This window comes from Elephas maximus, chromosome 4 (assembly GCF_024166365.1).
Source record: "Elephas maximus indicus isolate mEleMax1 chromosome 4, mEleMax1 primary haplotype, whole genome shotgun sequence".
NCBI lineage: Eukaryota > Metazoa > Chordata > Mammalia > Proboscidea > Elephantidae > Elephas > Elephas maximus.
Genome location: NC_064822.1, coordinates 78,138,519 through 78,157,790, shown reverse-complemented (window position 1 = coordinate 78,157,790; position 19,272 = coordinate 78,138,519). Strand labels below are relative to the sequence as shown.

The window sequence follows — 19,272 nt, the reverse complement described above, 5'->3', positions numbered from 1 at the left end:
AAAATATATAAATCTTATATCAACAAAATTATACTTCTTTAAAAAATTTAAACAAGAAAAATGATACCACCTTTTAAAGGGTTATCCTAATGCAAAACCTCTCTTTAAATATGAATAATTTAAAGCAATGCATTATTATTTTGTTTCAAACGGGCAAATATAAATATGCAAACATCTGTCTTATAACATTTTCCATGGTAACCTTTTGAGAAAATATTCATTTGGACCTTAAAAAAAAAGCTAGAATAAAATTTAGCTTAACTTATACAAAACAATGCATCCACTAGAAGAAATCCTATGTTTAAGAACATATCAAAAATTCCCACCAAATTAAAATTAAATATTAACAGAGCACTTCCTAGGAATTATAGGAGAGTCAGTTCTTCTTCAGGAACTGCCACTTTCACTTCTGAACATTCATTGTAACCAACCAGACTTGTTCCTAGCATTGTCCCTATAGTGCTAAGAACTGTAGGTTACTATAAAACTGACTCTACATATCTTGGCAAAGACCAAGCACTGGGAGGGGATAGCAAACAGGTACATGAAATTAGAAATTATCTCTACGACACATTTCACCCTTTGTTAAGCTACCCCTTGGGAATACAGACCACACCACACCCTTTCAACAAGACAATTTCATAGTTTGGTGTTGTCTATTTCTTTAATTAGGTCAACTCCTAGCTTAGATGAGCCTCAGTGAAAAGGAGTTATCCTTGGGATATGAAGAATGAAGCTTACAGAAGTCAATTTATGTATCCCCCCCATACCGCCACAACAGTTTCTTTCTTCCTGTTTATTATGATACTCCTGAATTCACCTGTTCAGTGGGGGATTTCTGATTCTGTCATTTGTGAAGGCTCTCAGGGCATCCTGTATTATTTATTTCATAAGGATAGTAAAAATCATGCTGTTAACTCAAAGTAACTGAAGTATCTGAGTAGCCTGAAAAGTGTACTACATTTAAGAAGTTCTACTAGGTATGATAAGTAAGAAAATTCTACAAATCCCACCTGATGATCCAAATATATGGTGTTCCTTTGAAGATGATGTGAGAGAATTTCATTCTAGTAGGCACCAGTCAGTAAAACAAAGGGATAGAGAAAGAAGGTGCAGGATTCATGAAAAGATCGGTTTTGAAATAAGAAAAACAGTTTACTAGCACCTACTATATATCATGGGACATGACAACTTTCACACACATGCTTCCCTGTAAATGGTACAGATGACATCTTAAATTATTATAAAATTACTTTGTTTTATAAGAAATCAAGTAGACAAGCATATAAACTGAAATGTTTAGGCAGAAAAATCCTTGAAATGGCTTTGGCAGAATGAATGTTAGAAGTTGTACATGCTAATTCTTTTCTGCAATATAGTACTACTTCTTCCATAAGATGTTTAAGAAGTCAAGATGTCTGTGGATATTTTCTTATATAGCCAGAGGCTATTTAACCCTTTGAGAAATGTTTATACTTGTTCATTTTTTTCACCAAGAATAAAAGATATATCTTAAGGTAAGTTTAAAATGCAGAATCATTAACACTGTAATCAATTTTCAACTTAATACTTTGCCAGAAATTACAAGATTTCTTAAGAGCTATTTTACCAGATGGGGAAGGTATGTTATTAACTAATGATACCACTATTTTGAAGCCTGTATGCATTTCCATGCTCATAGCTGAAGGTTGGTAGGTCTGTGGAAGGCTAAAAAGAATGCATCCTACCTGTATTTTCTTTCACTGATGTATAAATAAATAAGTTGAATTCTCAAAGGGTCAAGAGCAAGTCCTAATGCTGTGGATGCATTGATGGTATGGTCTCATGCTCAACACTAATGACACCGACTGTACTGATTAATGAGTGGCTCAAAATAAGTGACGATGGCAAACAACACAGACAGATCTCTTCATAGCTGACCTTTGGGCTGTGGGCCTCAAGTTTCAGCTGCATGAGCTGTGCTAACGTATGCTCCCGGATACTACTCAGTTCAGCTTGCTGCCGTCTCAGCTTTATTAGCAGCAGCGTAAGCTCCTCTGGCTGAAGGAGTACAATTTAAGAATCCAAACAGTGGAAAACAGATTAATTGTTGTCTTAAGTGACAGATATTAAACCAAGATTTCTTGGCAAGTTTCCTCTTATGGTTGACATCAAACATAGTGCCTAGGCACTATGATGATAGGTCCTACATAAATGCATAGATATCTAGAGAAATAGAAGGAACAGTGTTACTTTAAAAGATATAGTGAAGCAATGGTATATTAAGGCATTTTTCTCAGAACTTGTGAGAGAATTATTTAAATGTCAAGTATAAAAAACCCATGATACCAAAAACCCATTATAAAGGTTTGCACATAAGAGTGTTTAAAAAGATTATTATTAAAAGTCATTTTAATAAGATATTTACAAAACTACACCTAGGACTTTTCAAGCAACAGAACAATACCTGCACATCCAACAGACTATTTTAAAGAACAGAAGATAAGTAAAAAGAATTAAAATTCATGTAAAACTTGGATGATAAAATTAATCTCAGTAGCTGGGATCTATTCATTGCTTCCCAATTATATTGTTAAATGTCACTGTCAGTTCTTTCACAGCATTTTTATGACAAAAAGATCAATTTTAGCTTCTAAGAAAAAAACCTATTTCATACATACAGAAAGTTTCCATGAGTGCATAAACCCTCCTTCCACACTCTGGGAAAGCAGAAAACCTTTTGGTTCCTGATTGGTTACTATGATCCCTGAGGGGAATCAATTTTCAACGGCGGATGAAAATTCTTAACAGACCAATCTCATATATTTCTCTTTGTTAGAAACGCAGTAAAATATAGTCTCTGGAAGTCATACAGGTCATAAAATATTACTCAGTGTTTCTCTCAGTTTTGTTATGGTTAAAAACTGCGGGAAAATCGGAGGGAGATTCTTCTCACTTAAGTGCTACAGTGTGCTCTTGAAACTTCCAGGCCAAAAAGCATTCTCTGATTAATTAGTTTCGCCTTTTTTTTTTTATACCATGGCAGTCCACTAGCTCTCTTTTTTATCTGCTGTTACTCTTTATTTTCCATTCAATTCTTTATACAGACATACAAATCATTTTTACTTTTCATTTGGAATCAAGTTGAAAATTATTGCCTTCGAGTGGGAAAGAAAATGTCAGAAGTAAACTGTAGCTATCATTGGATTCTTTAGATAAAATTGGGTATCTATAAAAATGAGACAATAGTCTTTTATATTAAGTAATTAAAGAATGTTTATTACGTGTGTGTGACTTGAAGAAACGATACAATAGGAAAAGAATGGCTGTCTTTGCTTTAATGCTAACCACATTGAGTGACCTCACGACTCTGGGACATTCCATATATTATGGGGCCCTGGTGGTACAGTGGTTAGGAGCTTAGCTGTTAACCAAAAAGTCAGCAGTTTGAATCCATCAGTCACTCCTTGGAAGCCCTGTGGGGCAGTCCCTACAGATTTGATGAGAGTCGGAATTGACTCATTGGCAATGGATTTATGATCATTACCAAGCTCGTGAGGTCTTGCCAGGGAGAAGGCAGGGTGGAGTAAGGGATTTAGATATTCTAAGATTGATATCTGACAGAAATATGAAAAGAAGAAATCTTAAAACTCTTCTTTATTACTTATGAAGGATAAAGAGATTTTCAAAAGGATGACAGAATCCAATAAGTTTGTTAGATATTTAAATTCTGAAGTCAAATAAACAGAAGCACATTGGATTAAGAAAAAAAAAGCCATGGAGGCTGTAAATAAATTTTATCCTAAATATCCACTAGAGGGAGCAGGGCAAAAGATAAAATTTCCTAATATGATATTTAGCAATATCTTATGATAAAGTCTGCTTCTTGGGCAGACCAACAATCTAATTTTAAAAATTCTAACACTAAAAATTTCTAGCTTTAATTAAGCAATTTTTAAGACATTAACAAACAAATTGCAAGTAGTTTAAAGCCAGGAAATACTTTGTTCTATCTAAGCATGTGAAACATAAAATAAAAGGAGGTTTACAAAAAACACTGAAGATGAATTTCCTCTGATCACTTCAGGCAGAGAATTTTAAATAGTGAACAACTCTATGGGGCTTAAATCCCATTTTCACAGAAATCAAGGCTATCTACTGATATTAAAGCATAGTTCCCTTGATTAAAAAATGCCTTTAAAATAAACTGAAGTGATGAAAAGTTGTATTTACTCTTTAATTTGAAGAAAAATAGTGTCCTGGTAATAGAACTCATTCTCAATTTGAAGGTAGCACTGACAGTAACAATGGTACTTGCTTTGACCTGATATTTTTATAGTCTTTACTTTTCTGTGTAACCATGCAATTAAGAAACTTTTTGCTCTTAAGTAGTTAATCTATATAAAAATCTACAGCAGAAACTTCTTTATAGGTCTACAGTTTGACTACAAATGGTTCCTTGCTGGATTTGAATTACTCCAGCTTCTATTTTAAGGATAAGGGAATTAACAATTCGAGGAGGTAAATGAACCTGCAACCCAGGTTATACAAAAAAAAAAAAAAAAAAAGCCTTGAAAACATAATCTTCTATTTAGGCAGTCAGACAATTAGGCAAAGCCACATCCTCTAAGACACTGAAATGGCTACATGATTCCAAATTCTTCTGATGTGCATCTCCCTCTGCAAGAGCAGTAATGGTTTTTCTTTGGGATGCACCTCTCTGAAAATTCAAACTTAAAAGCTATTTCCAATACATATTTTTATGTGTAGCACATAAATAAAAAATGTGATGTGGTAAATAAAGATACCATACTCACTGTTTTGCCTTGGAGGCTCTGGGAACCAACAGGCTGTAAAGTTAGGCTTGCTGGCATTGACCTTCTGTCAGGCACATAGACATGCTAGGAACATAAAGGCACAACATCAATTCTGTGATAAAAAACATCTTTTATATTATGAAATACCATTTAAAAATTGCTATTAGTGCTTGTGAAAGACAGGTATGGAAATTTCTTGTTTGACTAAACACAGATGCTGATAAACAGAGTAATTCTACAGTCTAGTTTAGCAGTTCTCAAACTTTTTGGTCTTAGGACCCTTTATGTACTTAAAAAAAATTTCAGTGATAAGAGTGGCATTGCTTTACACTTTTGCAGATCTTTTTAGTGTCTGCCGTAACAGAAGACAGGCAGATTCACTTATCTGCTCCTGCATTCGATCTGTTGTGATATGCCCTTTCACAGTTGAAGTATATTAAGAAAATCTACCCTTGTTGATACATGCAGTTGGAAAAGGGAAGAGAGCTTTACTTGGTTTTTTGAATAGTTGTGGATATTCAACTATTATACTACATTAAAGCTCAAAGAGTGGTAGTTTCTAAAAGGTTAGTTGCAATGTGATATCTGAAACTACATCAATGAACTTTTCATACTGTTACATTAACATTCATTATCTATTTGTGCTCTTTATGAATCTTTTACCCATGCTTCATTTTATATCAAACATCCATCATTTGGAAACTACTGGCTTACTGAATTAAACAGATCTTCCGAATGTTGCCCATTTCATACCAATATACTATCTAATGAATCACACTTGTTAATATTACCACCAATCTCACTAGAAAAGTCTTTAAGCACTGGACAGCTGTCAAGCTCACAGTGGCACAGGCAAAATTTCCAAAATTCTAAATTTTGCTTGAAAGTGCAAATGTTGTCATCAGTGATAGATACTGTCAGTCGTTTTCCTTGCAGTGACAGGTTCGTATTTCATTTTGAAAAAAGAAAAAGCGTTTGTCAAATACCCAAGTCTGAATAACCATAGTTTGTCTGTTATTTGTTCTTTCAAGTAAAAATGGTGCTCCATGAAAAAAAGGAGCTAGTTTAGCTTGCAACCAACATAATCACACATGTGTTTTTTTATGAGAAAACCATTAGTACTTTGGTATGTGACAGAAATGCTTTATACATTTCACATTTCCATTACTCACTCAGAATATTAAGATGATAGTAATCAAGGATCAAGATTCAATAAAATTAGTTTTACTGTTTTGAAATCAATGGCATTAAGGAAAACTGCTATTTTTATTTTTTTACTGAGCGTGTATGGCAGTGAAGTGTAAAACGACCAGTAGAACAATTTGGAGCCACTGCCCTGACTTATGCTATGCTGCTAGTAGTTTTACTCACCATTGCTTCTGGACCATTAGTGTAAATGTAAACCAGCGAAAAAAGCAAATAATAATCTAATTATTATGAAAATGGTTTTGACCCTGCAGACTCCCTGAAAGAGTCTTAGGGAACCTCAGAAACTCCATCGGAGTCTGTGGACCACATTTTGAGAACCACTGGTATAGATCAAGATAGATGACAGGATAGTTTGTAAGAACAAATCTGGCAACGTTGGAGAAGTTTTTTTGGAGGAAGAGGGGTAGACATTTAGTTGGCTAAAACTTGACAGAGGGCACAAATTCATCTCACAGCTGATGCCGCAACAGATTTTAAATTCTGGCTAAGAATGTGAAAAACATTCACAATCATGAGACCATGCAATTTAGTCACTTTTAACACATTATTTTAATGTTAGATCGGATTTTTCTTGACTATTGTTACGATTTTTAACAAATGTGATTAGACTTTGGACATACAAATGTTGAACTTTGTTACAATGGAGGTCAAAGGTGGCCTTTTTTCAATGAGATACACTCAAGCTTCCTCCAAAATAAATTCCTGATTGATCTATCAATTTCAAACAAATGATTATTTTTGGAATGATCAACCAGACGCTTTAGGTAATAATGCAACTGAAGGATACAGGCTATCACAAAGCTAAGAAGAAAGGTGTATTTTTAAATGGTTTAATGTCAGAAATTCACTAGGATTAAAAACAAATCATAGAAAAAAACTCTTTTTGACTTTAGGGTAGATATTAGGGAACTCAGCACATACAGGGTGACTGATCAGAACAACAGCTTTAGCATTATGAAAAGTGATCCATACAAAGCACTCTGCAATTCACTCCAAATATTCCACGAAACAATGCTGAAACCAACTTATGGTACAGACTGAAACATGACCTGCGTCTACACCTTAATTTTTGGAAAGTATGTATACCATTAAGCATTATCACTCTAATATCAAGTTTGGCACCTAAGGAAATATATGTCAATATAACATATATTCAGCTAGTTAGAAAATGGGGTTAACACTTTTATCCTTGCAAAGAACAGCATGAGCCTGATACAAGATCGCAGGTATACCAGAAGAGGGCAGGTGTGGAATTTGAAAGTGTGTGCACAGCCAATAAAAATGCATGTGCTCTTAACCTACATGGAGAGCTGATAAGATATGTTATCAAGCAGAGAAGAATGCATAATACATCCTCTCAAAAGAACTGTTTCCGTGCTCCTGAGAGATGAAGCACTGCATTAGGTTTTATAAGTGAGATTTTGACACTGTAGAATATTTTTAAGTTAATTTTTAAAGTAAAAAAGAACTGCCTTGCCCACCTTGGCCTTATTCTTGTCTCTCACATTTAAAAGAAAGAGCAGTGCATTAGAAATAAAACACAGCATCCATAAAGTTGTGAGGTAACACACAAAATCAGCACATATCTTACCTTAGGGTGATGAGCTCTGTGTCTGCGGTCTATTGTCACATCTACTCTCTGCGTTGGGGAAGACACCTCTGATCTATATGTACGCTGAGGTGAGTATCCCTGGTAAGCAGCTATTGAACCATGGGAAGGTGATGTGGGAATAGAGTGCATCGTCTGGTCTGAAATATTAACCATGGTTTTAGGACTACTCAGAGTACCGTGTCGAGGGAGAGTGCTCTGTTTATTATAAAACTGACGCTGCTGCCATTCATAGAGCTGCCACATTGTGTCATCTCTCATCGACCTCCGTTTCTCCTCCGCCCCAGGTCCTACTGTCTTGTCATGAGTGGAAGGGGTTACACTGCAGATACTTTCAGGCCTGGTCTTGCTGTTTCTTGGGAGTGTTCTATAACCTTCAGGGTAGCGGGCCACAATCTGGGCTCTGTGGCTTGGCATATTTCTTGGTAATGTCTGGTAAGAAATTACTCTAAAATATAAAAATGGTTGAAATGTAAAAATGAGGGGGACAGCAATTTTCCAGATTCTATATTAAAATGCTCTTCCTTTCCTCTGGTAAGTAAAATTTATATTAGGACTTACTTTTTTAAAGGATTGAAACATTATACAAGGTATAAATTATTAATTAACAGATTTTAATCTTTTTATGAAATTCAATTTCATAGGCTTAATTATATCAGTTACATAAAATAAGAGACTATTAACTCCACAAAACATATAGTTTGGCTTAAAGAAAGAAGAATGTTTTACTATACTTCGTTTCAAAAATCAGAATGTTCAAGATCTAATCTCAAGCCTGTCTTCATATTTTGCTTTTATATAAATAAACTCACAGAATCTCATTTTCACATATCTCACTCAAACAGTTAATTAGGAGGTCTGCATATGGATGGAATACTGAAGTTCTGAGTTCTATCTGTGGAGCCTGAAGATAAACTATCACAGGTATATATTAACTACTCTGTGGTACCACTTCCCTCAAAAAAGCACATCGACTTATGGGAGGAAGTACATAAGTATATTTGTGATTTGAAGGAGTAATGTCCGTTGATAACTTTTTCAAACTTGGAAAAAAAAAAAAACTGAAGGATAAAAATATTATATAAAGACAAGACACTTAACATGAAAATATTTCAGATATGAAATTGCAAATCTCAGGAATTCTGCAATCTCTCCAGCACAGAAATTAATACTCCACTTAATGAATGGTTTCAACATTTTTTTTGGAGGGGGGCTTTTTAAAGCAATCTAAAAATTCCTTACCTACGTCAAGCATTCAAAATAGAGTTCTTTTAAAATGCCTGTTTTTTGATATGGATACATAATAGCACATTACTAAGCACAGATTATTTCAGTTTCTTAAAATAGAATGAAGTAATTTCAACTCAAAATTTTTCTTTTTAACACTTTAATAAACACACTCTTTTGAGTTTATAAAAACTATCCTTGTGTTAGCCTCATGCTAGGTCAAATACATGACATGAAAATTATTTTAAAAAGTTAATACAAACTTTACATAAGTTATATTTGTGTTTCTACATCAGTTTTAGAGAGAGTATAGCTACGATTTACAACATAGCCTTTTTTTTTTTAACAACAAAAACAAAATCCAGATTAAAAAGAGCAGGATTAAATTACAAGTATTCATTTTATGCTACTATCTCTACTGGAATAAACTTACCCTTCTATCATAATTATGTAAATAGAGATGGCAAAAAATTAATCTGAATAAACTCACTGCACATGTTATCAAAATCTAGCTGACTGACCAACTGAAACGTCTTGGGCTTTTAGTTTTCTCATCTAGTAGACAATTTGATCACTAGTGTATCTTAAAGTTCTAAAATTCCCTGCCTTACTTCGTAATCTAAATATTTCCATTTCCTTTAATCATTCCTCCTAAATAAAAATTCTTTCACCATCCTGGTTGTTCTTCAGATGCAATGTCTCTACGTGAACCAGGTTAGGTCAGAACTGGACAATATACCCTCAGGTGAAACCCATCTAGGCCAACCATCTCATGACTTTGGGGAAAGGAGGGGGAGGAATGTACCTAATATTCTGATGTAACCAGTAGAAAGAGTTCAGTCCCTTGCTGGATTCCCTCCAGGTATATTCCCTCCGCCCCGCCGCCCCGCCCCCCTGCTTTTTTTCTGTTCGGTATCCTTCCCTATCCCCACCTTCTTTGTTGACATGAAAGCCAGAAACCGAAACAAGTTCAGAGTTGGCAACACCAAGGCTACCTGCTTAGGAAGAATGTCAGCCAGGGGAAGTTGATTCCAACAAGAGACTTCGTCCTGGCTCTCATGCAATTTACCCTGACATATTTTTTTTTTTTTATTGTGGTTTATTTGGTCACTCATAAATTCAGGATACATTATAGAGATCTTAGCAAAAGGCTCTGCTAGGCACTAAACTATATCATAGAAACATTTATGGATCATATAAATAATATTACCTTTGTACCCAGTTTGGAAATATTTAAAAAGAAAAGATTAATAATCATATAAGGGAAGAATATACATTGTCAGAACACTAAAAACAGCCTCTAAATTAATGTTTAAATTCTAGTTCATAAAATGGAATCACACCAAACCCCTCTGTGAGTCTTGGTCACTGAAACATTCATGCTGTGTAACAGAAAACATACAGAATATGAGCTGGTCCTTGTTGTAGAGATGTATGTCAGACTTGAGCTGCCAACCCATCACATGGTTATTAACTGTAAGCTATTTTTCTATTAATGACCACAAAGTTTAAAAGACTCTTCTGCCATTTTTGGAACTTTTAATGGAAAATTAGTTTAAACGGAATGAAACCAATGTTATAATCACTTTATATACAAACTATCGAATGGGAAACAAATTTGCTCTATAAACTTTCACCTAATGCACAATAAAAAAAAAAAAAAGGTTATTATCAGGTAGATTTATTTTTATCCCATATACTTTCTAGCATTTTGAGACCTGGTTTTAAAAAAACTACAATTCCCTTCAGTGGTCTTCCCTAAAGAGATTCAAATTAAGCAAAGTGTGATTTACTTTTAAGTGAAAACTTAAGAAATGAACACTGTAAGCTTCCCCATCAGGTTTAGTGTTCCATTCAGCAGCAGCTGCCTGTCAAACACCATGAAACCCTGTCCCTGCGATTCTGCCATGCAGAACAACGGCTTAAGGCACCAGGCGTCTTAACAGTGCCTGTCACTCACAAAGAAACTTTAAAGCTTTGTCCGCAGATGCACGGATCTACTATTTGACTAAATATTAAACCTCTTTTCTTTCTATCAGAACTTTAATAACAAAAGAGAGCCTTTCATAAAGATTTTTTAAAGAATGATTCCATGAATTACAATTATGCTTCATTCTACCAATAAAAAAAAAATTACATTATAAAACATACTATATTTTATGAAGTTTATAAATTGGACTCTAGCTATTTCATAAGAACATCTAACTAACTGTATTTATGCAAGCCGGCATCACAGTGAACTCAGAGATGGAGGAAGAACTCAAGAGAAAACCTTAGTTCAAAATAACCTAAGACCAGTCTTCAGAAGCTGCTTGTCTGCGTTCAAAAGAAAAAAGTCACACAAAGCCTACGTGTGTGTTTGGAAACTAACATTTATGCAATTAAAAAAAAAAAAAAGCTAATCTCCAGATATTTGTTGAATCCCTCTAACTATATGCTCTTAAAGTATGATTTTACTTCAGGAACAGTGATTCCACTTTGAAGTGAGATTTAATTTGCTAGGTAGAGATTGGGCACTTCTTCTGGTTTGGATTTTTATCATTTCCCTGAAAGTGATTACTTTAATTAAACCTCCAAACATCCTTTCTTTTCTTTTTTTAAACATCTGGCTTCTTTTCTGAATAATGAAATTTTATTTCTGAAATAGCAAATATTTCTTACAACCATTGCTTGGCAAAATTAGAAAAGTGAATACTGAGGGTAGAGAAGAAGAAAGCGGAGCTGAACAACACAGCACAGGAGGATATTGGAGAGATAACAAAGGACAACGCCGAGTGTACCCAGGCTTTTAAGTTGCACTTGTGAAAGACAGCTGAAAATTCAGCTAACAACTGCTGATGGCAGCCATCAGAATTGAGAAAACTAGAAGCACAATCACATACCTCTAAAGTTTCACTATTAAAATAAATTACTCTTCCTTTAATCAAAACATTATTAACGTCATTGTTTTCTGGTTTTCTACTACTGACAGGTAAGAGTTACAGTAATCCTTTGGTTAAGGGGTCCTGTATTCTCATCTATAGGCCTTTCCTCCAATTCCTTTGGCCTTTATTTTTGGTCTCCTCTGTAGCACACAGCCCCCTCCTCCTATTCTTTAAATGCAGATGTTGTTTTAAGTTTTCCCTCAGAATTTTTCTTTTATCTAGCCTCCCTGCTAAATTATTTTAACTATTTTTTACCCTTAGCTTTAATTACTTTTGATGACTCCCCAAACTGTACTTAAGTCCAGATCTCTCTTTGGAGATACAGGGACCTCAACCATTCATTACTTTCTCTCTTCCCAAATCTTCTCTCTGTGGTAAAAGGCATCAGACAACCCTAGCTGTTCAGGTTAAAAAGCAGGGTATCTCTTGATTTCTACCAATCACTCAAACAAGTCTTGAGTGAGACTGCTTTGCAATCAAAAGCACATCTAAGCTATCAACTAGTCTTGTTCATTATATCTTAAATATACCCCATCCTGTTCCCACTTCAATTACTCCAATAACGTTTGAACTTTTTCTAATTCATTCTCCAGATTCTGTAGCCAGGGTGATCTTCTGAAACACAATTCTGAATGAATCTTTTCTGGCTTATCTCTCCATCTTTCTTTTTCACCCCCGATCACAGATCACAGCAGTTACACCCAAGCCATGCTGGATTTCTGCTGAGTTCCTGCTCTCTATCAACTCTGGTGCTCTGTGTACCTAAGCCAAGATATGCATAAAAAAACAAAAACAAACAAACAAACAAAAAAAACCACTGCCAGATATGCATACCAGCCTTTATATCTCAGCTTGTATCTCACTTCCTGCAGAAAGGTTTTCCTGAAACCTTAGATTGTGTTGGTTGTCCCCGACCTATGTTCTTATAGAACCCGGTCCTTTCTTCAATGTATTTATTGTTATGCTACACTGCATTTGTTTATTCAACCACCTCAAGTAGACAACAGACAATAGGCTTAGTAAGAATCTGGAATATATCTTTTCATTATTTTATTTTCTGGCTCTGTGATTAGCATGCAGTAGTTGTACAATAAATATACGAAAGAACAAGAGTATGTATGAATGCATAGGTTTAATATTTAGTCACGTACATTCTGGTTTTAATAAGGCCAAGAAAAAAGACTGGGAACTAGAGAGCAATAAGCTCTCACTGTCTCTACATTACTTGCCTTATGAGATCCCTGTGTTGGACTAAGCTGCAGAAGCTGCTAATAGAAGACAGCCAGAGTGGGGCTGTGGGGATGGTGCAGACAAGTTTTCACGGGCTAATCGTAATTTTGAAGTCCTGGTGGCGTAATGGTTAAAAGCTTGGCTGCTAACCAAAAGGTCAGCAGTTCGAATCCACCAGCTTCCCCTTGGAAACCCTAAAGGGTAGTTCTACTCTGTCCTGTAGGGTTGACTCGATGACAACAGGTTTTTTTTTTTTTTTTAAATCATAATTCCAGGAGAAGGTGGTAGTGATGGGGGGTAAGATGGGAAAGCTATAGGGGGTAGGTCTTGCTGCCTCTCTCATTCCAAACAAGCCTAATTTCTACTTACAACCTAAGTTTTCCCTTGTGCTAAATGAACTCTTGCTATTAGTAAGCTGGGTGACAGAGTAATGGGAGAGAGAGGAAATGTTTACATCTAATCACCATGAACAAAAGATACAGTAATGAAAGCTGTAATATCTAAAACACAATTAAAGCCAATACTTCTAACTGGTAGGTTGAAAACCAATCTTCACCAACGTAGCTTGAAATAAACTTGGGTTCATAAAGCATAATAAGACACTTACCCTCTGGTTTCTTCTTCATGACCCCTCCCTTTCTGGATTTTAATCCACTGCTCCAACTGTTGCATTGAATTGGTTCTCTGTATGACTCGATCAGCATCTGTGTGTACAGGTCCTGTATTTGGGTGGCTTCCACCTCTAACATCTGCCAGGCTAATATTGGCTGTTTTGTTCTCTGAGCTATTCACATTGCCTGGCCGGTAGTGTCCAGTCTGAGCTGGGCACGCTGACCCGCTATCATATTCAGACGGCAGAGAATTCAACTTTACACTATTAATTTTTGTTAAAGGTCTATCTTGGCCATCCTTCTGAAATCCATACTTTTCAGCTTCTAATGCCTTTTTTTCTTCAATTTTGCTTATTTCTTTGTTTCTGTGGTTGTTTTGGACCTCTGGTTTAATTAGCACTCTATGGTTGGGAATATTATTCATTTCTTTAGTTGGTACATTTTCAGATGTAACCTTGTCCACTCTGAAATCAGAAAAGAAAATCATAGTAAATCATATGAAAAAAAATGCCATGATAATTCTGAGTTTCAATCTAGAAAATAAATGAAATTACCTTTGAATTTAAGGGGGGAAAAAAAAACAAACTGAGAGGCTCACGGAGATAAATATGCACAAATCCCCAATGCTGTGGTATTAAAATTTAAGCCAAATGCCAGAATGTATAAATAGAAAAGAGAAAAAGAAAACACAAAACATGTACAGGACGAAATACTTGAAGGATAAAACGTGATGTATGCCTCCACCATAAACCTGGGAATAAAGCAAATAAGATGGCCCTTTGACAGTTAAACCATAAAATCCACATTTGCAGGAGAGTAGTCATCATGAGACAAATATGAGTCTGGTCTGTGGAAACGGCTTCACCATGAAATTATAGTCTGATGCTATCAAAGATCTGAACCATATGACTAACTAGCTTAACTCTTTAGGTGTGTATTTAAGAGGCAGCTGAGAGTGTTAAGAGCTCTCAGTGCCAGACAGTCTATGTTCAGATCGCAGGTCTCCCTCTTAATAGCTGTGTCTTTGGGCAAGGTACAGAAATGTACATTGCCTTAATTTCCTCTTTGGTAAATTGGGGATAATTATGGCACCAACGTCAGAGGGTTGTTGTGAGCTCAGATGAATTCATCAGTGGCCACACAGACCTTGTTACCATCATTCATCATTACTTCATCAAGCAACCTTTGGATTTGAATCTGGCATCCCATGTACATCTGCCCACTGGAAGAATGTGCTAGATAGAAGTGTATGTCTGGACCACTTGACGGTTTTATTGCTCACTGTACATCACCATTCCAGTTGCTATATCTAGGTCTTTTTGATGAGAATCAGCTTTCCTAAACCAGGCCACGACAAGACCAAGCTGAATATCTGATCTTAACTTGTTCAGAACTTATGAAGACCATGTCGCTTTGGGAGGCCTCTCCACATCTGAATACACAATAATGCTTCTACCAGATCCTAAGTACGGTACTGGAGCCAACTTTAGTGATGCATGTACAACACATACGTGTGTGCACGCTAGTGTGGAATATGATCAGTGAGGAAAAGATGAGAAGAAATATGATTATTTTTCTTGGAGTAGAAGGTAAAGACTATCCAATGAGCCAATATTTTTCATTTCCAAATAAGACTAGAGAAGAAATAGAAATAAGAATAAACTGTAGCAAGAATGATTTAGGTTAGATATAAACCACAGCTTCCAGATTAGAAGCAATATTTGACACTGAGAAAGTTTACTGAGATAGGTTGAGGAGCTTCTTTTTCTTGAAAGATAAAATTAGTTAATGCCTGCTTCCTTGATGATATTTTTCTGTGGTAGTACCTGAAATGTTTGGTCACATGCATTCCCGCAAATCCTTATCTCCTTTGGATAGTACCTTAACTAGGAATCTGGACTAAAGATTTCAAATCAAATGCTTCCACTCTAATGAGGTATCTACTTTATGAACCACTATCTAAGCAATAATTTGTTCTTCAAGCATATGCTGGGATTTAAATTTAACCTGTCAGTTTATGCCAATTTTCTGACACACCCATAATCTGGCTACCATAACTGTTGTGGGGAAGAATTGAGATGCCCTTAAACAGGAGGGGAAAAAACTATTTGCTGACCTTGGTGCTGTGGCAGGAATAATGATATCTTAAAAATTATACTGTAGAGCTTATAAAAGTCATTGAAAATTTACTCTGAAAGCAAATTTATCCCTTTCCTAAATATGGGAAGGGGAGGTTAGAGTAGCAATGCCTTTTTTTCCCTTGATTTTTCCAAGGATTTATCATTTAAGAGATATAAAGTAAAAAGACACATGCTGACTTTTCTCTGAATGTAAGAAAATTCATTCAGAAATTATGCTAAACCCGTTGTTGAGTTGATTCTGACTCATAGCGACCCTACAGGACAGAGTAGAACTGTCCTATAAGGTTTCCAAGGAGTGGATGGTGAATTCGAACTGCTGACCTCTTGGTTAGCAGCTGTAACTCTTAACCACTGCACTATCAGGGTTCCAGAAATTACGCTACTGTAATATAAATAAGGTAAAGCTTGTGATCTAATTTTAAAAAGAGACATTTTAAAATTATTGCAATAAGTATACTGAAATACCAGAAAATTAAAATAGTGATGCTGCGAACAGAAATTATACAGAGAAGGTATACTATGATTAAATTTCTTTTATGCCATCAATGATATCCATAGTAAGGGACTTTGATATTGCACCTCATAGATGAAATATTTTATGAATTTAGAAGAAATGAACTATCAAATAAAAAGCTAGATGCTTTATCTTCTAGATGATATACCTTATTAAACATTTATAAGTATTCTAACCATACAGGAAAGAGAAGCTATAGCCTTAAAACTAAACAAACTCCCCTATCACTTATGAAATATTACAATAATTAGGTGCCTTTGATTTGAATGACTAAAAACTAATACCCAGTGCCATCGAGTCGATTTCGACTCATAGCGGGCAGGGTAAAAATGCCAATGGCTAGGAGTGGAATAAATGACATAGTTTCTATAGGAAAACAGTGCCTGACACAAGGCAGGGGACAATCAATAATTACTGGCTAACAAAGCAAATTACATCAACATAAATTGGCTGAAAATTGATATGAGCATATAATCAACCTAGCAGGCTGCCAGGAGTCTAACGCAAAATTTGACTATCATCTTTCTCACTCCAAATTATGGATACTAGTTTTCAGAATGCTAAGTGGAAATAAGTTGAAAAACCTGAGGAAAGTACAACATACAATAGTAAGAATTTCAGGAAATCAAATATTTTAGTTACCACACTGACTTCTGTGTTCTTAACAATTCCTAAAAAATCTGTTCTGAAGTTGATACTATCCAGGATTTTCAATTAATTCTTTTTAATCTACGTATTTTCTCCAGTTATCAGTGATAATTACCTCACCTTTAAATTCATTCAGGCAATTTTTACATATGAGTTCCAAAAGTAGATTTGCCTTCTATTAGCTCTCAATCTAGAACAAGCATATGATTGGGTGGCTTTTTAAAAATAAGCGTCCTAGAGTTCAATCCTGGGTCTTCTCTTCTTTTGTCTGCCTGCTTTTCTCCAACTTTAATTACAGTGAGAGGTTAAGTTGACTTGGACTCAGTATTTAACAAAATAAGCCTAATATATACAGGAGCCCTGGTGGGACAATGGTTAAGCACTCAGCTGGCTAACTGAAAGTCTGCGGTTCGAGCCCACGAGCCACTGAGTGGGAGAAAAGACTTGGTGATCTGCTCCTAAAAAGATTACAGCTTAGGACATCCTATGGGGTAGTTCTACTTTGGCATACAGGTCGCTAAGAGCTGGAATCAGCTCAACGGCATACAACAATATACTTATATAGCATCAACTTGAGTCCTTCAATCCACAAACCAAAAGACTTTAAAAAAAAAGTATGTTACTCAGGTTCTATTTATGTAGTTTTAGAAACAATTTTTTTATAAGTTCTTAATATAATACAAGAATATTGTAATAATTCATATGTTTAAGCAGAGAAAGACATCACACTTAGAAAATTTTAACAGTACTTAACTATATTGTCAAGGAATCTGAGTATCGGAGTTTCAAAGGCAAGAAAATATCAAGAATTATACACCCTCAGAAATAATTGAAATGCTTGATGAACTATTTTCTGAAAGCATTCATCACAAAAACAATCAAATGACTAGAAAATGTTGAAGAAAATTTATGATTGCAATTTGTTAAACTTTGAAAACAGATAACCTAATACAAAAATACGAATTACGCTTCACGAAAAATTCTTTTCTAAGATGTAGGATCTTAAAAAGCACTGTCTTAACTGATAAAAATTTGTGGTTTCAGATAACAATTAAAAATGTACTTACCTGAAATTAAAGGTAATTCTGTAAGAAGAAAGAACATTCGGTTTGAATGTTAGAATTCTAGATTCATCCCAGTACACAGATAGGTGAAAATGAGTAAAGGTGGAAAAAAAAACGCAGGTGTACCTAAAACTACTAAAGGTATATTAATTTAACACAGAACAAGACTTCTCTGAGGAATAAGTTATTTCATATCATGACTATTAAAATGATAGGTACTATGAGAATGACATAAACTTGCAGGGAATGGAGTAAAACATAAGTGGAGATCACCATTCTTTTCCCTACAAGCCTTTACCTTCTCACAGGCTCTGTCTGCACGAGAGCAGCATCTAACATGGCCTTCATCCACAATTCCATTTCCTTTCCTGTATCAGTGCAGAAATAATAGGTCCGCATGTTTGGATGGGCTGCCTGATTGAAAATGACACCATCATTTTAAACGAAAATAGGGAATTTCTGTAAAAGAAAAAGAAAAAAGTTAAGTGGTTTTCTTACATATATCATTACTATCAAATTTTAAAGAAAGTAGACTTCGTACACAGATTCAGAAATGACTTTAGAAAAATATAAAACAATCCTGAAAAAGACATAAGTAATATTTTTTTCTCCTAATTTTATCCTTTTTTAGTTATGTCTACTCTAAAGTGTAAAAAAAAGAAAATTGTGTGTGGCGAGGGAAGGAGGTAAGAAATGAAGCACCGAGTGGCAACTGTTACATGTTCACATCCCTAGCAATTTTCATTTACTGCAATTCACATCTCTTTGTTCGAGAACAGTGTTCCACAGCAATCAGCAAGAGAACTGAAATGCACGTGTCATAACATTTCCCCCTCGTGTTAGCAATTCCTTAGTACTTAAAGGTGCTGCTATGAAATATTTTGTCTGTACAGCTATTTTGTGAGGAAAACATACAGCTATACATATACAAGACTTAGAAATGATCCAAAGTGGTATTCACTTTTAGCTTTTCCTTTCAAGCTTCAGGGTTAGACTGTAAACATTTTGGCTTCAAGATGAAAAAGGACTAATTACTGGTAAGTAGTTAAGTCATTTTGATGTTTTTTCTTTATGGTAGTTCGTTCTACCTCTAGACCAGAGAAAACAGAAAGGAGACAAAATAAAGAAGATGCTGAAGAGAAGCTGCTACACAAAGTGTAAGCACCGAATGCCCATCTTCACCCTGCTCTGACATGGCAATGATGGGCATACGTCTAGAGGCCTCTCTTGGCAGCGGCAGTGACTGTGTCAAAGAAGAAAAAAAGGCTGATGTGGGGAATTCCATGGGACAAGCATTCT

General features: G+C 35.3%; 1 protein-coding gene across 18 annotated transcripts in view; it reads right to left on the bottom strand.

The window, feature by feature from the left end:
* PLEKHA5 (pleckstrin homology domain containing A5) overlaps positions 1 to 19,272 on the bottom strand; it is a 256,773-nt gene that overhangs the window by 61,129 nt on the left and 176,372 nt on the right. For 12 of the 18 annotated variants that reach the window (XM_049882578.1, XM_049882577.1, XM_049882573.1 and 9 more), the window contains 5 exons: positions 18,272 to 18,387; positions 13,603 to 14,070; positions 7,597 to 8,062; positions 4,797 to 4,880; positions 1,014 to 1,067 (listed from right to left, as the gene is read on the bottom strand). In XM_049882578.1, the coding sequence (XP_049738535.1) occupies positions 1,014 to 1,067; positions 4,797 to 4,880; positions 7,597 to 8,062; positions 13,603 to 14,070; positions 18,272 to 18,387 (1,188 nt within the window). Of the gene's footprint in view, positions 1 to 1,013; positions 1,068 to 1,920; positions 2,041 to 4,796; positions 4,881 to 7,596; positions 8,063 to 13,602; positions 14,071 to 18,271; positions 18,388 to 19,272 lie in introns of all 18 variants that reach the window. The other 6 variants (XM_049882582.1, XM_049882581.1, XM_049882585.1 and 3 more) reach the window with 2 other exon arrangements.